The 20,242-nt window shown below is 53.7% G+C and overlaps 1 protein-coding gene and 1 long non-coding RNA gene across 2 annotated transcripts; both read right to left on the bottom strand.

The window, feature by feature from the left end:
* Positions 1-2,650: 2,650 nt before the first annotated feature.
* On the bottom strand, positions 2,651-16,335 carry XKR5 (XK related 5). Its single transcript, XM_032328917.1, is given in 9 exon segments — positions 2,651-2,814; positions 2,817-3,005; positions 3,008-3,155; positions 3,158-3,628; positions 7,098-7,203; positions 11,245-11,358; positions 15,441-15,504; positions 16,079-16,272; positions 16,328-16,335. Coding segments are annotated over 9 exon segments (1,458 nt in total).
* A 2,080-nt stretch (positions 16,336-18,415) lies between these two features.
* LOC116581669 lies at positions 18,416-19,808 on the bottom strand. The gene is made up of 3 exons (XR_004282156.1): positions 19,746-19,808; positions 19,142-19,275; positions 18,416-18,754 (listed from the first exon to the last, which is right to left on the bottom strand). It is a non-coding gene; the product is annotated as an uncharacterized LOC116581669 (long non-coding RNA).
* Between the last annotated feature and the right edge of the window lie 434 nt (positions 19,809-20,242).

Raw genomic sequence — 20,242 nt, 5'->3', positions numbered from 1 at the left:
CGGTGGAGCGCGCCACCCTTGATCTCGGGGTCGTGGGTTGGAGCCTCCCATTGGCTGTGTGATTACTTTAAAAAGTAAAATAATAAAAAACAAAACCAAAATGGCTATTCAGAAGCATTGCTTATGGAAATACAATCCTTGGTCATCCAGGAAAAAGCTAGAAGTTCAACTCCACTTACCACGTGTTGACTGACTGCTGGCCATGAGCTGCCCCTCGGTTTACTTACTCCAAGGGGCAAAGGGCTGAAGGAGACAACCGGCTGCTAGCAGCGTACGCTCGCTGTAGAAACATGGGAGTTGGCCCTAATTTCCCTCGGGTTCTGGAGAGACCCGGGTTCCCTGCTTTTTAGAAACAGCAGTGAAGGTAGTGTTTGTCTGGTCGGTAGTGTTTAAGGGTACTGGTAGTCCCTTTCTTGTGTCCCCTGTGGCTTCATGGGATAAGAAGGGAGTGAAGTAGCCTTAAAGAAATGAAGAGAGCCATGTGGGCAGGTGCAACAGCAGACGTAAGATAAATACCCTTGGAGCCAAGACCATGGGAGCGACACGTGTGTTTTGAGGCTCTGGGGGACGGCCACTTACGGGGGTAGTGGTGGCCGCTGGATAGATCAGTAGAGCATGCTGAGCTTAGCAAGCAGCTGTTTGGCTCCTCCTAGTATTCTAGGGAGGAAAGGAGTAGTTTCTGATGTCTGGGAGCTGGTCTGGTGCCCACCCTGAGCCCTTTCTCCCACCTCTCACTGAGCCACCTCCATGGGGTACAGCCCCCTGGCTGCGAGGGGTCATGAACTCAGCTGGTTCAAGTCCAGGTGGCCCCTGGTGTTCTTGACCTGAAGGGCTTTGGCCTTTCCCTCCAAAAATGTCTTACTCGTGTCCCACCACATCCGGAGCACAAACATGAAGACAGGTCGTGCAGGGAATTGGAACCCCCTGTCCAGTAACTTTCTTCAAGGGCTCAAGGGTGTTTGGTCCCTGGTGAGCCTTTGGCTGGGGAGGGGAAAGGCCAGACGTTCCGGCCCAGAGAAGCACCTTCTACTATCCGGGGCTGAGTCACCAATGCCACAACCCACACCTTCCAAACTGAGAGTGTCCCCTTGACCAAACCCTGCTCAGGCTCCCCTAAACTTTTCAACTAGGTCTGTACTTGCAAGGTTCTCTCTGCTTTGTCCAGTTCTAGCAAGAATCCTGCTGAGTCAGTATTAGTGGAAACCTCCACGTTCAAGATCTCATCACCTTCTGTATCTGGTCAAGATCCCCAGCCCCACCGGCCCCAGGTGGGGTCGGACCCCCGGCCCGCCTTCCGCAGGAAGGCTGTTAGGTTGGTTTAGCTGGAGTCTTTCCCTTGCCCCCCACACCTCCTCTCAGTCCACTGACCCTCCCCCATCCGTCCCCACTCGTCCATGCTGTATCCAGAATGGCGTCCAGGTGTAGACCTGTCTCTTAACCGCTACTGCAGTGGTCCTGCAGTTTTTCCTGCTTTCCCGATGTCCAGCTCTGGTTCATCGCAGGCACTCCTTCCACCAGCCAGCAGTCTGGGCGCTCCTACTTTTGGTGCCAGAAGTTTGGAGCCTCGGTCTGCTCTCTGCCCTTGCCGTCTGTGGCCAGCAACAGGGACAATGACAGCTGACAGCTCCCTGCAAAATCACACTGCACTTCCTCTCTGGGACTTGCACTGTCCCTGAACCCAGAGGTGTCTGGCACAGGTAGAAAGGACCAGCCACAAACAGTGCCCAGCCCTACGGGTGGGCACTGCCTTCTGCTTCCGTGGCTTCTGACCGCACTTTTCCAACCAGCTCTGAAGGAAGTGATGGAAACACCTGTCCACAAAGAACCCACTTCAGGGGAAAGCTGAGACCACAGATAGCATCTCAGACGGAGCGGAGGAGGGAGCGCAGCGATGCTGTGTGAGGTCGGGGTGGAGAGGAGCCACCTGACTCATCCCTGCCGGCCGCCGGGCCTGGGGAAGGAGGGCTGTGTGTTTAGGATCTTCCCACAAGGTATCATAAAACGATGCAGGAAAAACACATTTTCCGGAGATTAATAACCCCTCAGTGTCAGCAGAAGCGAACGGTACCAGGAACACAGGATAAAACAGAACTCTGGGCCTTACCTTCGCATCTCCTAGAAGCCAGGGTCACAAAAATAAAGTAAAATAAAATAAAAGAAGGATCATATCGTTCATAAAAGGAAGCCGACGATTTTCCTGGAAGCCCCTCCCCTCCCCCACACCGTGATGGGAAGTGTGCCCTACGCGCATGCGCTGTTTGCAGGGATGCTTAGAAATAGTCCACTCCAGTTCCCCCAGGCTTCGGGTGAGCCAACTGAGGCCCAGACGGGGCGGGGGGTGCTCTGGGGGTACAGGTGTCGGAAATGGGATTCTCCTGTCCTCAAATCCAGTGACCCACTTGTGTGACCGGCCTGTGGTCAGATGGAGAAAGTCAGCGGGCCTGGTGGGCAGCCTCACACTTGGGAGCGGACGTGAGGCAAGGATTGTCTGCAGGCCACAGGCTCACCTTTGGCCATGAGATTCGTGTCCCAGCAGTGGCAGGAAGGTTCCAGTCCCACGTGGGCTCCTGCTGCTCCCCATGCTCTGAGCTGCTGAGGGCTCTGCCAACGCAGCCTACGATGGGGCGGAAGCTTCTGGAAGGTCCCAGGCCTAGGACTGAGCTGATGTCAGCCATGGCAGCAGGGAAGGGCCGCGTGGCCAGCCAAGGGGAGTGGGATGTCGGCGGAATTGCCTGCCTGCCCGACCCCCCTCCACCGTGGCACTGAAGCCCAGTGTGCAGCCCTCTGGTCCTTCCCCTCCTCTCCGCCCACCGCACCCCTGCCCCGCCCTGGAGAAAGAGCGCCGGCTCCTTCCTCCAGGCTGTGCTCCCTCTGTCCTGTGGACTGCTTCTGGGCAGGAGCTGGGTCCCGACTGTCACTGGCAAAGGGGACGAAACTGGAGGTTTCCAACAGGTCCGCTTCTGAGGTCAGGACACTCTGAAACTCAGAGCCTTTCTCTGAGGACAGGGGTCCTGGGGTAACAGTGGGAGCTCTGGCTGGGAAAACAGGGGTGTCCCTTACTGTGGTTAGGGCTGGTTCACCCCCAAAGCCAGGAGATGAAAGTGGCCAGGACTGTCTTCTCCAAAGGCTGTGTCGATCTTAGACACATTTCCTGTGTCTTTAGGGCAAGTCACACCAACAGCCAGTGATGGTGACTGAGGAAAGGATCCTCCAGAGCAGTCTGGCTTTCTAGCCCAGCGTTGGGGGGTCCCCACAGTGGGCTGGGGACCTTTCCCTGGCGGGTGAACTCGTGACATTTTCCCTGGCGAGTGCCTAGGCTCCCCAGCTTCTCCCCAGCTGGAGCCGAGGCCCGGGGAGGGGCTTCCGTGCCTGCATTACCTCCCCTTGGGATGGCACACGACTCCCAGACAGGGGTGGCCCTGACACACCAGCCCTGCCACCTGTCTGTGGAGCTGGGGGGCTGTAGGCTGTAGTAAATGACCAGTGAGATGCTGCCTGAGACAAAAGAAAAGGAAGAACATGAGGTTATTATGTTCTCCGAAGTTCTGCAACCACCTCTCCTCCCTCCCGCCCCGTCCCCCGGGGCCTGACAACTCCAGACTCCAGAGTCCTGAGTACAGGAATATAACTGCATCCCGAAAGGGGCTGTAGCTGGAGTACCAGAGCTTGATATTTGCCCGGAATTAAGGGGGCTCCAGCAGATGCAAGTGGTTCTAACCTGAAAAACGTAGTAACAAAGTTTAATCCTACTGATACTAGGACTCCTTTCTCTCGGGCAGCTCTAACTGAGCTCTCTGGGTGTGCGTGTGTTTGCATGTGTTTGCGTGTGTCCTGCAGAAATGCTGATTTTGCTTTCAAATGACTGGATCAAATGCTCAGAACAGAGCCATCCACACGCCAGCCGATGGGCTCCAAAACTGGGGGTGGGGGGAGGCAAGGAATCACCTCAAAAACAAGACCCAAGTAAAGGTTAAATATATCCATCAAAAAAGCCATATCAAGGAATTTCCATGAGCAGCAACAACACTTCCTTTGTGCATAAACATCTTAATCACATTGTTGTCAGTTTAATTTATTTTGATCAGAAGTGTTGACTACGGCAATAATTTCTTTAACAGAGCATTCCAGTGACCTCCCACGTTATTTCCAGTTTCCTGTTGTACTAGATCAAGTGCCTGGCTTCAAGGCGCTCGTTATAAACAGCAAGAAACCTGCAGTAGGCGCGGGAGGGCGCACCCGAGGGGCTGGCAGCCTGCAGCGTGCGGGGGCTGGGGGTGCCTGACGAGTGACCCGTCAGATCCTCTCCGACTATTTTCAGGGGACGAGGCGTGGGGGGGTCACAAAGCGGGCCCAGTCCAAGGAACTTAGAGGTTTTCTCTCTCCTTAAATTAACCGCATCTCATCAGCTCGCTGGTTCTGCTGAGTCAAGTTCTTAAGTTTGTCTCAAATCCATTGCCTTTTTTCTGTCCTTATTGTCATTTTCCTGGCAGTTCTGATCTTAGTGCTTCCTGTCTGGGTCCTATGGTTTCCTCTGTCCTAATTCCCTGTCCACAGTCTGTCCTTCCCACCACCTGGTGACCTGCAGATCAGACCCTGTCATCCCTCCCTAACACACCTGGGGAGTAACCCCCTCTCACCCGAGGGGCACCAAGACCCCACTTCTTGACAACGCGGGCAAACCTGTTTACAAGGCGTCCCCAGTCTTCCTTTCCAGAGTCATCTTCCAACCTGCTGCTCCCACGGTGACTGGCTAACAGGACGGGCCAAACTGCCTGGGCTAAGGGACGCCCGGGTGCCGGTAAAACGTCATTTTGAGCTGTGTCTGTGAGGGTTTCCAGAAGAGGTTAGCAGTTGAATCAATAGACTGAGTAAAGATCACGACCCTTCCCCCCCTCACCAGGGCAGGTGGGCCTCGTCCAATCTGTGGAGGGTCCGAATAGAACAAAAACATGGAGAAAGGGCAAATTCTCTCTGTTCTCGAGCTGAGACGTCCATCTTCTCCTGCCCTTGGACATCCGAGCTCCTAGTTCTCAGTCTTTGGGACGCCGACTGAATTACACCACATTTTCCTCATTCTCCAGCTTGCAGAAGGCACACCCTGGCCTACCCCAGCCTCCGACACCGCGCGCAGCTGTTCCCATAATAAATATCATCTCACGCATCTCTGCAGGTCTTAGCGGCTCTGTTTCCCCGGAGAACCTTGACCGACACACCACCACCGCCAAAAAAGCCTCTCTCCTTGACCAAACCTGACGCAGACAGGCATCTCGAAGCCCTCTTCCTGACTCGGACTCAAGCCCGGCCTGTAAACACTTGGCACAAATGAGATTTTGGTCAGCTCTGACTGCCGCGATGGACTGACTGATTTCTCTTTCATCACCTTCCACTGCTCACCTCAGGCCGCCCACGCTACTTTCCTGCGGGCGGCCTGATGCTCCGTTTTGCTTCTGCACCCCCCCCTTCTCACCCCCCTTTCTTCCTGCCGGGCTCCTCCCCCCGAGACCCGCTGGAATGCCACCTTGTGTAAAGCCTTCTCTGACGCCCCTCTCTCTGCCTCTTGTGTTCCTGCGGGGTTTTATCCATACAGAGCTCGCATCCATGGGTTGGGGTCTTTGAGGCCACTGAGGTTCAACCTGCCCACACTCCGGCGTCTGAGTCTGTTTCCAGCACACGGAGGACGCGGTGTGTGCACGCTTAAGTGGGCGAGCCGGTAACAAGCGGGAGAGGTCCAATCTGGCTCCCAGGGCATTTGACATTCATCCAGAGGCCGGCTGCCTCCTCTGGAAGGGAAGGTGAGGCAAGGCGTTCTCAGTCAGGCTGGCCGTCAGCACCACCTGACCCCCCTCAGACCTGTGGGCCCGAATCCCTGGCAAGGCACCTGGGAATCAACTTTCAAAAGCTCCCCGAGTGCCTCCAACAACCAGGCAGGTGGAGAAGTGGGGGCCTCGAAGCCCTGAGGCCCTCCCAGCTCAAAGGCTCTCAGACCCACCACCGGGCCGTGTGGCTTGTTGGTTATGGCTGGACTCATAGCATCAGACCAGCCGGGTCTGAACGCTGCCTCTGTCTCACCAGATGCCTGACTTGTTGTGCCTCAGTTTCTGCATCTGTGAAATGGGTTTCGTTCCATGGAGTGCTGTGAGAAATAGGACAGTTCATGAGCTTAGAACAGTGTCTGGTGCATGATGACCCTGACCAAAATGTCCGCTCTCACTCCTAATTCTGTTAGTACTCCCAGGACCTGAAGACAAGAACAAGAGGTCATAGGAGGGTAGGAACAAGTCCTAGCACAGAACCTACAAAAACACAAATGCTTCATACTTCTGTTAAGTGAATCAATGAAAGAGGAAATCCGGAAGATCCTGCTTTGACCTTGGGGCCACACTTTTTGCTTTTTAAGCAAAACCATTAACCATTAAAAACCAGAGCTACTCTAAGCCCCCAGGCCCATCCTTCTTAGAAAGTGGATTTCCAGGTACTCTGTGGTCTTCTGGCTTTTGGAACAATAACAACTTTCTCTTTGCCAGCACAATGTAATGTACCCCAAAGGAGTCATTTTCGTTCGGGGTCAAGGCTCATGTGTCTTCTAGGGAAGGTGTCCGTTGGGGAGGGTGGAGGTCCATGAAAAGGACAGAGGGACAGGCCTGACATTTACGGGGTGTTGGCAGGAGGCTTGGACCAGCCAGCCAGGGATCAGGGCCTGCAGGCAACATTGCTGGCGGTGATGAACAGCGCCACCGGCTGGTGACTCTGGATATGCAGGTCCCCTCTGTGAGTGGAGTCCGGGGCTCCAAGAGCCAGCTGAGCTGAGCCTGAAGGCATCTGTGAGTCACCTGGGGGAGGGCCGCTCGGCACCCCTGCTCTCCGCCAGGGTCTGCTTTCTCCCCTTCCCGCTTACCTGCTCTGACCTCGGGGGTCTCATGACCGAGCCAGCCGCTGGGAAGGACAAAGTTCTTGTTTTCCTTCCTCACCTCAGGCCCTCCTGGACTTCTGGGGAGAGAGGACAGTGACAGACGGCAAATGGAGACCCTTCCTGTTTGTCCCTCCAGCTTGTCAGCACACTGGCAGGGGGACACTGTGCTCTGCAAACGATCCCTCACCTTTGTTCGCGCGTGCAGAGCGGGCTCGAAGCTGCCGCACCGCCTCCGGGGGGCCGGGCCCACGTGTTCCTCGTCCTCCTGCATGGCGAGATGGGCACCGTTACTCCTGTTCTCAGATGGGGAAACTGAGGCTTGGAGAGGGTCTATGTCATGTCCAACACCATGTATCTGTGTTGTCTGTGGGCCCCAAGGCCTGCAGGGTTGATCAGCCGATCGGGACTCTTCTAAAGGCAGGAGGGGGCTACCCCCCGACTGCCGGACAGAAGCTGCCCCTCCTGCCCCTTCCCTCTGCTCACGGCTCCGTCCTGCAGGGTCTGCTCCCCTGAAAGTCCTTCTCCCTGTCATGACCATTAATGGCCCTGGGGTGTCAGTTCTCACGTGCCATGTTACTTATTTAACCCTCCCAGGCGACCCCGCGAAGTGAGTGAATCTTATAATCACCTCAGCAGCACCGGGAGGCCACGTTCTCAATGTGCGGCAAGAAAACAGGTGTGGAGTGTGTCAGTCCTTAGCCGAGGGGGTTGGTAACAGGGAAGAGGGAGCCACAGTCTCAAAGCAAGCTCCTAATCCCAAAACCCGTGCCCCAAAGTGCCAGCTGCCTTTTCTCTCCCTTGCTCTTGGCAATGCGAGTTCAGGAGGTGTCGAAGGAGATGGTTGTGAACCTCCCGTTCCCTGTGTTTTTAGTGGCTGCTTCAGGCCCTACAACCCCCCACGTTCGAGACGGGAAGAGCTCTGGGCCCTGCGAGGTCTGGGACCAACGCTGACCTGCCTCGGACACCCCAGAACTTCTTGGGACGGGAACTCATTGGCTCAACAAATGTGTTCTGCCAAGCATCGAGCTGTCCTTGCTTTAGAGCAAGGGGAGAAGAGGCAGCTCTCGTCCTTATGGCCACAGAACGTGGAACTGTGTGCGTCTCTGAAACTGGGGCTGAACAAGGAAAGGAAGGGGGGGCTCCCTGAGGACACGAGTGGGGGCTGGAGGGTAACGGGGAGGTGAGGCGGAGGTGGGCCTGTGAGGTGGTTCAGGCCTGAGTTTCAGATCAGAAGGCCTGGAGTTCGCCCTGGGAGAATGTGTTCGGCCGAGCTCCGCATGGTGTGTTTGGGGTACAGGACGGCTGCGCATGTGTGTACATGTGACAGACGGAGTGCGTCCTTCCAACATTCCTGTGTCAAAGCTCTAGTCCCCAGTGTGATGGTTTTAGGAGGTGGGGCCTCTGGGAGGTAATTAGGATCAGAAGAAGTCATAGGTGGCCCCTGGTCAATCAGTGTCCTCATGAGAAGAGGAAGAGTGGCCAGAACTCCCTTTCACTCTTCGGTCCTCTGCTCACGTGCAGGGAAAGGCCACGTGGGCACACGGCAAGCTGATGGTCGGCAGGCCAGGACGCTGGCCCTCACCGAGAGCCAAACCTGCCGGCACCTTGGACTTGGACTTCCAGCCTCCAGATCCTGAGAAAATAAATGTCTGTTGGAAGCCACCAGCCTGTTGGGTTTGTTAGCTGTGTGTGTGCGTGTGTGAGTGTGTTTGTGTGCACGCCCACATATGTACGTGTGCATGTGTTGCGTGTGCACGTGTGCCCATGTGCTGGGGGAAGGAAGAGCGGAAGAAAGCGCACGTACCACTGCAAGCAGTGAGGGGTGCAGGCCCGCGTGAGAAAGGGACAAGGGGATGGCAAGGAAGGAGCAGACGCAGGAAATCTGGGGGCGGCGGGACCTGGGGACTGGGAAGGGGAGCTGGGCTTGCAGCCTACATGAGGGACACACGCGGTGCTCGGGCCTGGCAGAAACAAGCCAGAGTTCAGAAACAAACACACGTGGGAACCGGGCCACCAGGGAGGACAAGGTACTGTACCAAGGCCACCTGGTACTGTGAACGTCTGTCTTGTCCAAGTTAAGAAAAAGAGGGGGTTCACCTTAATTGATCGGCTCCTGATTCAGAGCAAGATGTACCTTTAAAGTCACCTGAGAAGCTCCCTCCCTCAGGGCCTCCCCAGGACTCTGGCTATGCCTGTGCCGATACTGATGACACGCCTGGCTCTGATCCCTGGCCAGCAGGTCTGTGGCCAGAGCAGGAGGGGGTCCTCTCTGAAACGGGTTTATTCATGGTTCCCAGGGGCCCAGGAAAGATGCTGAAGGAAACATGTTCCTTTTTCATGACTTGGAATCCTGGCATGAACCGGTTTCTTACTGAGTCTTTGAAGCTGTGCTCTCTGACACAAAGATAATGTTCAGAAAAAACCCGACAACCACAACAGAGAAGTTCAGGACTGTGAGCAGCGGGGGGTGTAGCGTTCCTCTCCTGCCGTGAGGGTCCCTCTTCCTACCCTCCCTGAAGCCTTCACTAGTCCAATGAGCAATTTCACTGGGTTTTTAGCACCTGCTGGAGACAGAAGGCAAGAAGGAAAGGAAAGATGTTCTCCAGAAGTCTAGGGCTTCTGTGCCATATGCCCATGAAAAGTTGAAGCAGAAAGAAAATCGTGTCAAATTGAGCTGTGGATCGTGGTGGAAGGAGCCTGGGCCCGACGACAGCGTGGTCAGGGAGGGCTCCCCGCAAGAAGGGGCACCCGCGCCTCGGACGGGCAGACGGGAGCAAGGCCGAAGGGAGCACGTGGAGGGCAGTGGGGCAGGAAGAGGCCACGGAAGTGGTGGGTCCATGCTGGGGACAGTGAGGTAGGGGTTGGAGAGCTGAGCCCCTTCTGGTCTAGCTGGGGCCTTGGGTCTCATTTCTAAGAAATAAAGAGCCAGGGGGAGAGCAATCCACCTGGTTTTGTGAACGGGGTGTCTGGGTCTCATGCCAGAGGGAGGAACTCAGCCAGTGACATCACTGGAAACTGTTGGGGGCACCGGGGTCACAGCTGAGGCAAGACGGAGGCGGGAGAGGACTGGTCAGGAACTCCTGTCAGATTCCGTCCCTGGGTTAATGCCTCCTTCTGGGTCCCCATTGGCTCCCACCTGGACTTCTGGCTGCTGGCCTTGGCCCCCGCCCCCCCCCCCCCCCCCCGTCTCTCCCCACTATGTCCCATCGCCTCTACGGTCCCCACCGCCATCTCCCTAAGGGCCTCATTTGACTGTGTATTTCTTTGCTTAATCCTCGTAAGAAATAGCACGGAAGACCACAGGGAAGGGAGGGGGACCTCAAGGGGGGAATCAGAGAGCGAGACAAACCATGAGAGACTCTGGCCTCCAGGAAACAAACCGAGGGTTTCAGAGGGAGGGGGTGGGCAGATGGGGTAGCCGGGGGACAGGTTTTCGGGAGGGCACGGGTGTTACATGCAGCTAATGAATCACTGAACACGACACACAAACTAACCATGTACTCTATGTTGGTGGCTAACTGAACAGAAAACAAAAACAAAACAAAGAAACCTTCCCACTCGGTCTCCAATGCCTGGAGGGTAAAAGCCAAACTCCTCTGCCTGTTGCACACAAGTCCCTGGGTCACCCAGCCTCATCTGTCTCTGGCCACACTGCTCCCATCTAGAAAATTCTCGGCCTGAGCACACTGCTCTCCGAGCAGAACACCTCTGTGGGGCCTTCGGCCTCTGCAGGGGGGCGGCTGTTTGCCGGGTGCCCCTGCCCCGCCGGGTTGGGCCTGCCACCTCCCCAGCCCGGACCTTAGGGCTCCCGCGCCAGTGCCAGCGTTCCCAAACGTGAGCTTTGGAACTCACGTCCTGAATGTCTGTTTAAGTACACTTGCTAGGCCCTAGGCCCAGAATTTCTGGTTAAATAGATGCGTTTGGAGAATTACGGGACGGCTGCTGTGATGCCGCATGGGTCCGGGTGCATCTCGAGGCCTTGCCTTTTTAAGAAGTTCCCGGTGGTGATGCCTGGTGGCTGGTCCCCCAGCGCCCCAGGCTGTCCCCCAGCGCAGCCGACACCCTCTCTCTGTTCTCCTGAGCTGCCTGCTTGCAGCTGCGTCCCCGGTCAGGCCTCAGAGCCCACATCTCCATCACGTGTGTCCAGGCCTTCCTGCCACACGCATCTGCACACGTGAGCAAAGGCACACCCAGCATATCCTGCTGCGTGGACGCGGGTGTAAGCTTTCTAGCTGGTTCAGGAACAAATACTCTGAGCGGAGCCTTGGAAACACCGTTATTAACCTAACTTCGGAATGAAGTTTCTCGGCCAGCTCTGATCTGTCCCCACTAACAGCTTGAGTAAAAAGCCGTACGCGCCCGCTTCATCGAGAACAGCCATCACGGGCTTGCAGCTTGAAGACGCCGCCGGCCGTCCTCCATCTTCACGCTTTTTGGCGATGTTGAACCTGAGATTGTGAATAGCTCAAGGTTTTTGGCTATGGCTGTTCCTTTTTTTAATCTTTTTTTTTTCTTAATTGCAGTAAAATACAGATAACCTAAAACTGGCCATCTTAACCATTTTAAGTGTACAGTTCAGTGGTATTGATGATTTATTCAATGAACATAATTTAAACTAACCCTACAATTCAATAGCTTATTAATAATTTGTAGTAATTCACAATGGTGTGCCTCGACCCCACCATCCAGCTCCAGAACTCTTCTTGTATTGTAAAACTGACACTCCGCTCCCCTTAAACATTAGCGCCCCCTTTCCCCACCACGCTCCCCATCATGGTTCCACTTTCTGTCTCTGGGAGGCTGACTGCTCTAAGAACCCGGTGTAAGTGAATTATACAATATTTGCCCTTGTGGGACTGGCTGATTTTACTTAGCCTCAAGTCCTCAAGATTCACCCGTGCTGTAGAATTTCCTTCTCCTTAAAGACTAAATAACACCCCGTTGTGGGTAGAGACCACAGTTCCTCCGTTCATCACCTGTCGATTTGCTCTGCTGCACATGCAGCCGCCGCGGGCGCCGGGGTACAAATGGCTTTTCCAGACCTTGCTCTCGATTCCTCAGGTACATACGCAGACGGGAAAATTGCTGGATCACGCGGTAGTCCTAAGTGTTGGAGGAACCTCCATGCTGCTTCCAGAGTGGCTGCCCCAGCTTGCATTCCCACCAACAGAGCAGAAGGGCTCCCCTTTCTCCACATCCTTGCCAGCAGGATTCTTGTGTTGTTGATTTTAGGGGTTCTGACAGGTGCGAGGTGCTACCTCACTGTGTTTTTGATTTGCATTTCCTTGATGCTGAGTGACGTTGAGCACGGCAAAAGTGTTTTACATACTTTGAAATATTAAATTTTTACTCGTCTATGTGGAGCCTGCCTTCCTTACATAGCCTGAAAGTTCACCTCGACTCTCTTTTTAAGAACTTTAAGTTTCCACCAAAGAAAAAAATTTCCAAACCAGGACGGGTCCTAAGTTGGGATGAGGCAGCCATTTCTCCAACACTCCATGCTGAGGCTCCGAATGAATTTAGAGGCTCTGACTTTTTTTTTTTTAAAGGATGTGGGCAACATGTAGCATTATAGTGGAAATACAACAACCGAATGGAGAAAAGTGGCTGACTGTTTAAACGAGTGATCACTATGTCAGGGTTACCTGAATAGAGTCAGACTTCACATCAACAACTAGAGGCATTTGGAATAAAACATACATTTATGTTATAAGTGCTTGTATTCTCGTAAGCTGCTTTGCCTCAAGAGGCTCATGTATTGTCAGTTTCTCCGTTATTAGCAGATGCTTCTGCATTGGGTTACAAAGTCACTTAAAACGCTCCGTTCCTAAGCATTAGGCAGGACTGTGCAAAATGCAATTGTTTTGGCTCCTCCTACAGGTGCTTTCGCAAAACTGCACTTCTCTGAAACTTCGTTGTAGATGCCATGAGAGACCGACTTCCAGAGTTTGGGGTGGACTGGTATAAGGGCAGCTCATCACCCAGTTTTCTCTGTGGGAACCCTACTGGCCCGTTCTGGATGGAGGATCAGATCGGCTCCTTTCTATTTCAACTTTCAAAGCTTTCTTCTAAGGAAGTGGATTTCTGTTTGTGTGTTTGCTTTACTTCAAAAATTTCAGAAACACTGCAGACCACCTAGTTTCTTATGCCTGCTGGGCTCTTTATAAAACTTAGAGCCATATTTTATTTTCCCCTCCCTTTCCCTATGGCCCTCTGCCTTGTTTCTCAAATTCCTCATATCAGAGAGGTCATATGGTAATTGTCTTTCTCTGACTGACTTATTTTGCTCAGCATAATACTGTCTAGTTCCATCCATGTCGTTGCAAATGGCAAGATTTCATTTTTTTTCTAAGATTTATTTATTTATTTATTTGACAGACAGAGATCACAAGTAGGCAGAGAGGCAGGCAGAGAGAGAGGGGGAAGCAGGCTCCCTGCTGAGCAGAGAGCCTGATGCGGGACTTGATCCCAGAACCCTGAGATCATGACCTGAGCTGAAGGCAGAGGCTTTAACCCACTGAGTCACCCAGGCGCCCCAAGATTTCATTTCTTTTGATGGCTGCATAGTATTCCATTGCATATATATACCACATCTTCTTTATCCATTCATCTGTTGATGGACATCTAGGCTCTTTCCATAGTTTGGCTATTGTAGACATTGCTGCTATAAACATTTGGGTACACATGCCCCTTCAGATCACTACATTTGTATCTTTGGGGTAAATATCCAGTAGTGCAATTGCTGGGTCGTAGAGTAGCTCAATTTTCAACTTTTGGAGGAAACTCCATGCTGTTTTCCAGAGTGGCTGCACCAGCTCGCATTCCCAAACACAGCACAGGAGGGTTCCCCTTCCGCCACATCCTTGCCAGCATCTGTTGTTTCTCGTGTTGTTGATTTTAGCCATTCTGACTGGTGTGAGGCCATTTCTCATTGTGGTTTTGATATGTACTTTCCTGTTGATGAGTGATGTGGAGCATTTTTTTCATGTGTCTGTTGGCCATTTGGATGTCGTCTTTGGAGAAATGTCCGTTCATGTCCTCTGCCCATTTTTTGACTATTATTTGTTCTTTGGGTGTTGAGTTGGATAAGTTCTTTATAGACCTTGGATACTGGTCCTTTATCTGATTAGACATTTGCAAACATCTCCCATTCTGTAGGTTGTCTTTTGATGTTGGTAACTGTTTCTTTTGCTGTGCTTTGGGGGTGGGGTAACTGGGTGATGGGCATTAGGAGGGCACATGGTGGGATGAGCCCCTGGGTGTGAAATACAACGGACGAATCACTAATTCTACCTCTGAACCTAATAATACACTATATGAGAATTAATTGAATTTTAAAAAACCCTTAGAGCCAAATTTGTGGCTCCCAGTGAACAACTGTGCGTTTTCACTTTATCCTGTTTTCTGGCCTACCGTTCCTCTTCCTGGCCTTTCTCGTATCTTTTTTTCCTTTTAAATTACGTGTTTTTCATAAATTCCCCTTACTTTTAAAATAAAAAGACATACAGCTGACGAGTTGTTCTTCCTGAGGCCTAGTTTTCATGACTCTCTTCCCTCATTCACCTCAGGGTTGTTACATACCAGAAACTCAGAGCTCCGTTTATGAAACTTCGAGGGAGCACGGAGAAGCGGAGAACATGGAGTCACAGGCGGACACGAGCAGCGTGAATACAGACATGACTTGAGCCTGACACAGCCCCATCCCTGCACACGACCCCAGAAGGCAGACTTATCAGGCAGTTATTCCGGAAGCTTCTCTCAAGTGACTGGCATTCACTGAACTCACCTTTTGGGTTACCAGATGTTTGGTTATCAGTCCTGAAGGTCATATACAGGCCTCCCAGCCCTTAATAAGTGTCCTCCTGGGTTGGGCTGAGGGAAGGGGCTGATCCCTACGATAGTAGATGGTGCCCAGGAAGGCCGTGAATCCTTGGTTGAGTCTGAGCAAAAAACCATCTTTGCTCTCTTCCCACAAGTACAAGTTCCATCTTCTCAGAGGAACCACACTCCCTGAACACAAAGGCCCAGCTGTAAGCACAATTGTTGCGGCTGCAAATGTGCTCTGGGTGACTTCAGAGATGGAGGGGGCTCTAGCTCTGTGGGGCCCCGTGAATTTGGGGGAGGTTACTTGATGTCTTTATTAGAAGCATCCTACCTCCTGTTTGAGTTCTACACTGGGTGGAAAGCACTCCTTCCTTTCTGAAACTGATTCTGCATGAGGAATCATTCCTTCTTCAGATTCAGCTAAGAAACCAGAAAACTTACGTCAGCTGCTCCAGACAAGGCCTTGGGGACGGGCTGAAGGCATAAACCACCAAGCGCAGCCAGCAGCACGCCCGAGATCTCAAACTTGCACCTTCTGAACACCCTTCTGATCCTCGCATCTAGGGCTTAGCAAACGCCTGAGCTGCAGGGTTCGCTGATACGATTCCCAAACTTCCCAAACCCACCACCCCTTTTTTAAAATTCCTGGCAACGATGGCATGAAGAGGTGGCTAAGAGCTGAACTCGGCCACTTACATAAACTCACAGATAGGTGTCTCCTGACTCTCCCTGCTTCCAGCTGCTCCCTGCAGAGGAGAACTGCAGCTGACCTGCAGAGGCGAACCCCAGGTGAAGCTTCTGGGCACCAGGCCCGCCCAGGCTGCTTTGTTTATGGAAAGAAACTGGGCTTGGCTCTCAGATAGCTGAAATAAAGCCTTGATGCAAATGTCACCAGGCCAGCTCCGTGGCCTCATCTGTGGCTAAATCTACATCACCTTCTGCCACTGAGGTCGTAAGGGTTTAAATGCAACGGTCTTCAGTGAGGCACTTTCTATGGCTCCAAAGCCATGACCAACAAATTAAAACAAGAACAAGACAGAATTCGGCTGAAGATAAAAACAAAACAAAACGAAAGTTTTGGAAGGGTCACAGCTGCCTCTAGAAGAAGCTTCCTGATGATAGATGTGCTCAGGGAAGTACAGGCTGGAAGAAGGGGCGCCTGTCAGAGCAGGGGTTCAAAGTGGTGGCTGTGAGCTTTTTTCCAACCTTGATCTTCTATGCCCCAAGGGCAGAATACATGGGATCCTCCTGCACGGATGAACTCACCCTCCAGAGGTGAAAGGAAGCTGCTTGTTCCACCCGCCCAGCTGGGTGGGGGGGGTAGCATGAGCAACAAGCAATGACCTTGGTGCCCGTCTGCCTGGAACCACAGATAGCTCAGGCCCTGGACCAGGAAGCTAGGCAGGAGCACAGAAAGGGCCAGCCACCCCCAGAGGCGCTGTCCTCTGGTGAAGCAGTACACCGAGGAGCCGAGGCCTGCAGGATGGGAGAGGACAGACAAGCAGGTGCACGGAGGGCGGCGGGGGAGAGTTAGTGACCTGCCAACACCGCATCCCCAGCACGGGCAGGCTCCCTGTTGGACCCGGCCCAGACACAGGCATAGCCAGCTGGCATTCTAGACAGGCCTGTGGAGGGATGAAGGTGCCAGGGCTTTCCGGGGACCCCAGACATCAGACACTGTGGTCACAGAGAGGGGCTGTTGGATTGCATAGGACAGCATGTGTGAAAAATACTTGGCACTGGTACGTGCATTGAAACAGTGCTAATCCTCTGTTGGGATTTGTTTTTTAATTTTTGCGGATGCTAGGGTAGGGTAACACAGAGGAAAGAGACAAATCTCCGTGAGGATCTGCACTGGCAATCAGTGGCCATGGGGGGAGGGGTGCTTGCGTCCATCCAACACAGGTAGGTGCTGGAATCGTTTTATAGGATCATTGCTTGGGTTTCCCACTATTGAAGTTTAAAATGGATTTATGGGCACATAAAGCTGCCAGTGGTAGTGGGAAATACAGCCTTGCCTGGGGTCCACATAGGAACCCTGCAGGTCTGGATCAAGGGACCAGGGAATGGCCTGCTCTGTTCGGAGTTCTAACCACCCTGGGCTTCCTGCTCCCCCCGCTTCCACGGGCCAAGCTAAACCAGGGTCTCCAGTCAAAAAGTCTTTGGAGGAATCCAAGCAATGCCCGGACCCAAGTTGGTTCCCCGGTGAGAGGGAAAGTGGGGACAAAGTTTCCTGGAGCACGTGGGGTGGGTACTGACATGGGGTCCTGTGCTGAGGCCTGCTTGTCTGGTTGCTGGCCCAGGCACCGGCAGGGCAGGCCGGATGCTACGATGTGCACACTGCAGTGTGCGCAGAGCTGAGCGCAGGCTGGGGCAGGTGGCCCGCCTTGGCAGGGGTGGCCAGGGCGATGGGGCAGGGGGCGGGGGTCGGAGGCGTGAGCTGAGCTGAGGCTCAGCCTGGGGCTGCGGGGCACTCATGCGTGCTCTGCTCCACCGCCACCAGCAGCGGACAGCCGCAGGGCTCCCACATGTGTCGTCTGTGCCGCCGCCCCTTCCCCTGCCCACTGCTGGGTGTCGTGGAGGCTGTGGCCCAGGAACCCACTTCAGGAGCAGTGGGGGCGCGGAGTCCCCTGCTGGTTTACCCCACGGTACTAGCCGGCGCAGAAGCAGGGTAGCCCTGAGTCTTCTGGTCCCTAGGTGAGCAAGTACAAATCAGATCAGGCCTCTTGATGTGGGCAGAAGTTTCCTCCGCTGTTCCCCAACCTCACAAGGGGCCTGGAGAAATACTGCGTGGTGGGGTGCAGGCAGGTGGACGGTCACCTCCTCTGGCTGGCCTGTGATTTGCTTTGATGGAAAGAATGTGGGAGAGGTTAGGTTGTAGGGGTTCCAAGTGTAGGCCCCAGAAGTTCTGAAGCTCCTTCTCTCTTTGTCTGTCCCTGTGTCTGTGTCTCTGTCTTGTTCTGTCTCTGTGCACCCTGAGCCCGCCCTGTGAGGAAGCCTGGGCCAATCTGTGACCAAGACAGACTTGCCCTCTATTCCTTGAGAATCTTTGTCACTGTAATTTTTTTCTCTGTCTCTTTGAGATGTATATAAACTTTTTTTTTTTTTTTAAGATTTATTTATCTTGGAGAGAGAGAGAGCACAAGTGTGGGAGGGACAGAGAGCCGGGAGATAAGAAGACTCCCTGCTGAGCGGGGGTGCCTCCCCCAACAGTGCTCCATCCCAGGATCTGGAGATAGTGACCTGAGCTGAAACTGAGTCTGACACTTAACTGACTGAGCCAGCCGGTGCCCCAGATGTATGTAAATCTTTCTTTAAAAGCCTTTGCCAGTTTTGGGGCGCCTCGGTGGCTCAGTCGGCTAAGGGTCTGCCTTCAGCTCAGGTCATGATCTCAGGGTCCGGGATCGAGCCCCGCATCAGACTCCCTGCTCAGCAGAACTTGCTTCTGCCTCTGCCTGCTGCTCCCTTTGCTTGCACTAGCACTCGCTGTCTCTCTCAGATAAATAAAATCTTAAAAATAAAAGGCTTTGCCAGTTTTACAATCCAGGACTTTCCTAAGGATAACCATGGAGGGAGATAACACCCCCTATGCCCCTGTCTCTGTGGGAGAGCAGAAGCCTAACTTCGGAGATATCTTGGAGAACAAGCCCGCCCCCCGGACATGAGCAAGGCCATCTGAGACCGCTCAGTGCAGACCCAGGGCCATCCGAGGGGTATGGCCTGTCCCCGGAGAGCTCAACCCAAACCTCAGGGCCACAGAACGAGGAGCCCCCGCTGGCATGGTGGGTGATGTGGCCATGGAGACAGACGCACTTCTGCTGGGGCGTGATGGGGCTGCCTGGTTTCAAGGGGAAGCCTTGATTCCATTGACGAAACCACTGGGAAAAGGAGCTCTTGTCTCTGAGCTCCAGATTCTTCCAAACCCGAGTTGGAGGCCAGGATCGAGACTCTGCAAAGCACGCTTCTCCTTGCCAACCAGTCACCTTCCTTAGCTTCTGCTGGCAGGACCCATGGAAAGACCTTGGGCAAGAAGGAAAGAGCCACTGTTCTGCTCGCCACCCACTCCTGCTCCACCCAGGAGCTGGGCGGTCCCCGCCTGCAGCCTCCCGCCCCTCCAGAATCAGCACATGGCGCCAGAGGAGCCCCCAGAGCAGACAGTCTCAGCTTGGGGGGGGGTCCCCATAGGCTCTGAGAAGCCCAGAGTCCTCGTTCTGTTCTCCGAGGCGTCGGGTGGGAGCTGCTGTTCCTTTTTTGCTTTGAGGTTTCTCCCACCTCATGTAACCAGTTCCCCGCATTAAATTCTCTTTGTCAAGATACTTGTGTGGGTTCTATAGACTCTGTGGTCAGACTGGAGGGGCACCAAGACTGCTCCTAGGTTGGATGTGGCTGAACTTGATAAATACTTACAGGAAAGTAATCCCGTCTCCTTTGCTCCTAAGGGATCTCTTCCTAGGATGCATGGACAGGAGAGTCTGGACTGCAGATTCCTTGAAACTCTCACTGTATGATCATACTGGAAGAGACCACGAAACACTTCAGACCTAAGGGAGGGAGTAAATCCTGAGAAATTTGCATAGTTTACATCTTTTTCCACATCACCCCGTTCTGCCTACGGTCTCTTCTGCACCTAGCAACCCGCATCCCACAAGAGGGCTGCATGTGATGGGTGGACGCAGGTGAGCCTGGAGGAAAGCCACCTTTGTCCTAAAGGAAGGAGGAGACGGGCTGGGGATGGGCTTTCTCTTCTGCGATCCTGTCTTCTCGTATGTGGGGCAATTTGTAACCTCGGATGCCGCTAGGAACAGAGAAGAATGACTCGAATGGATCTTGGTGCACCTGTTATCCTGGTTGCCCCAGGGGGCATCCGTTCAAACAAAAGGAAGGGGAATCGCAGCCCGGGGTGATTGTGCCCTGTGCCCTGTGCCCTGATTTCAGACCTTGGTGCTCTCCAGCTGTGTGTCTCCCTTTTAAAGACTTGCTCAGATGGCCCATCCTTTCTACTGACCCTCACCTGAAGTGAGCTGGAGCAGGAGATCATAGCGGGGAGGGGGAGGCGCTGCCAGCATGAAGGGCGTGTGTTGCCAAAGGAGCATATTATCTGCCACAGAGGAGCGAGAGGTCAGGGAGGCCAGGCCCAAACTCACAGGCCTGCTTTGCTGCAGATGAATTTGGAAACACCCACCTCATGGAGCTGCCCGGCCAAGGGTATGTTGGAGGCCACGGCCGTCCCCCACCCTCCCTCCTCATGGCCCAGGCTGCCGTCACCAGGGGAAGCAGGTATATTCTTCGACGCAATGTAGCAAGCTTTACAGGACTTTGGGAGCAGGGAGGGAAGTGTGCAGGGCTCACTCCCTGCCCCCGAAGAGTCCCTAAATGAGCAGTTCCATACTGGTTTCTGTTTCAGGGGCCTGAACAAGGCAATGCTGTCTCCTACTTCGTACGAGCTCATAAAGAAGCTGGTGGGGTTCGTGGCTGCGGTTTCTGTTGAACGTGTTGGGAACAGGCTCG

Source organism: Mustela erminea, chromosome 21 (assembly GCF_009829155.1).
Source record: "Mustela erminea isolate mMusErm1 chromosome 21, mMusErm1.Pri, whole genome shotgun sequence".
NCBI lineage: Eukaryota > Metazoa > Chordata > Mammalia > Carnivora > Mustelidae > Mustela > Mustela erminea.
The sequence above is the reverse complement of the archived record's forward strand: the minus strand, read 5'-3'. Positions and strand labels throughout refer to the sequence as shown.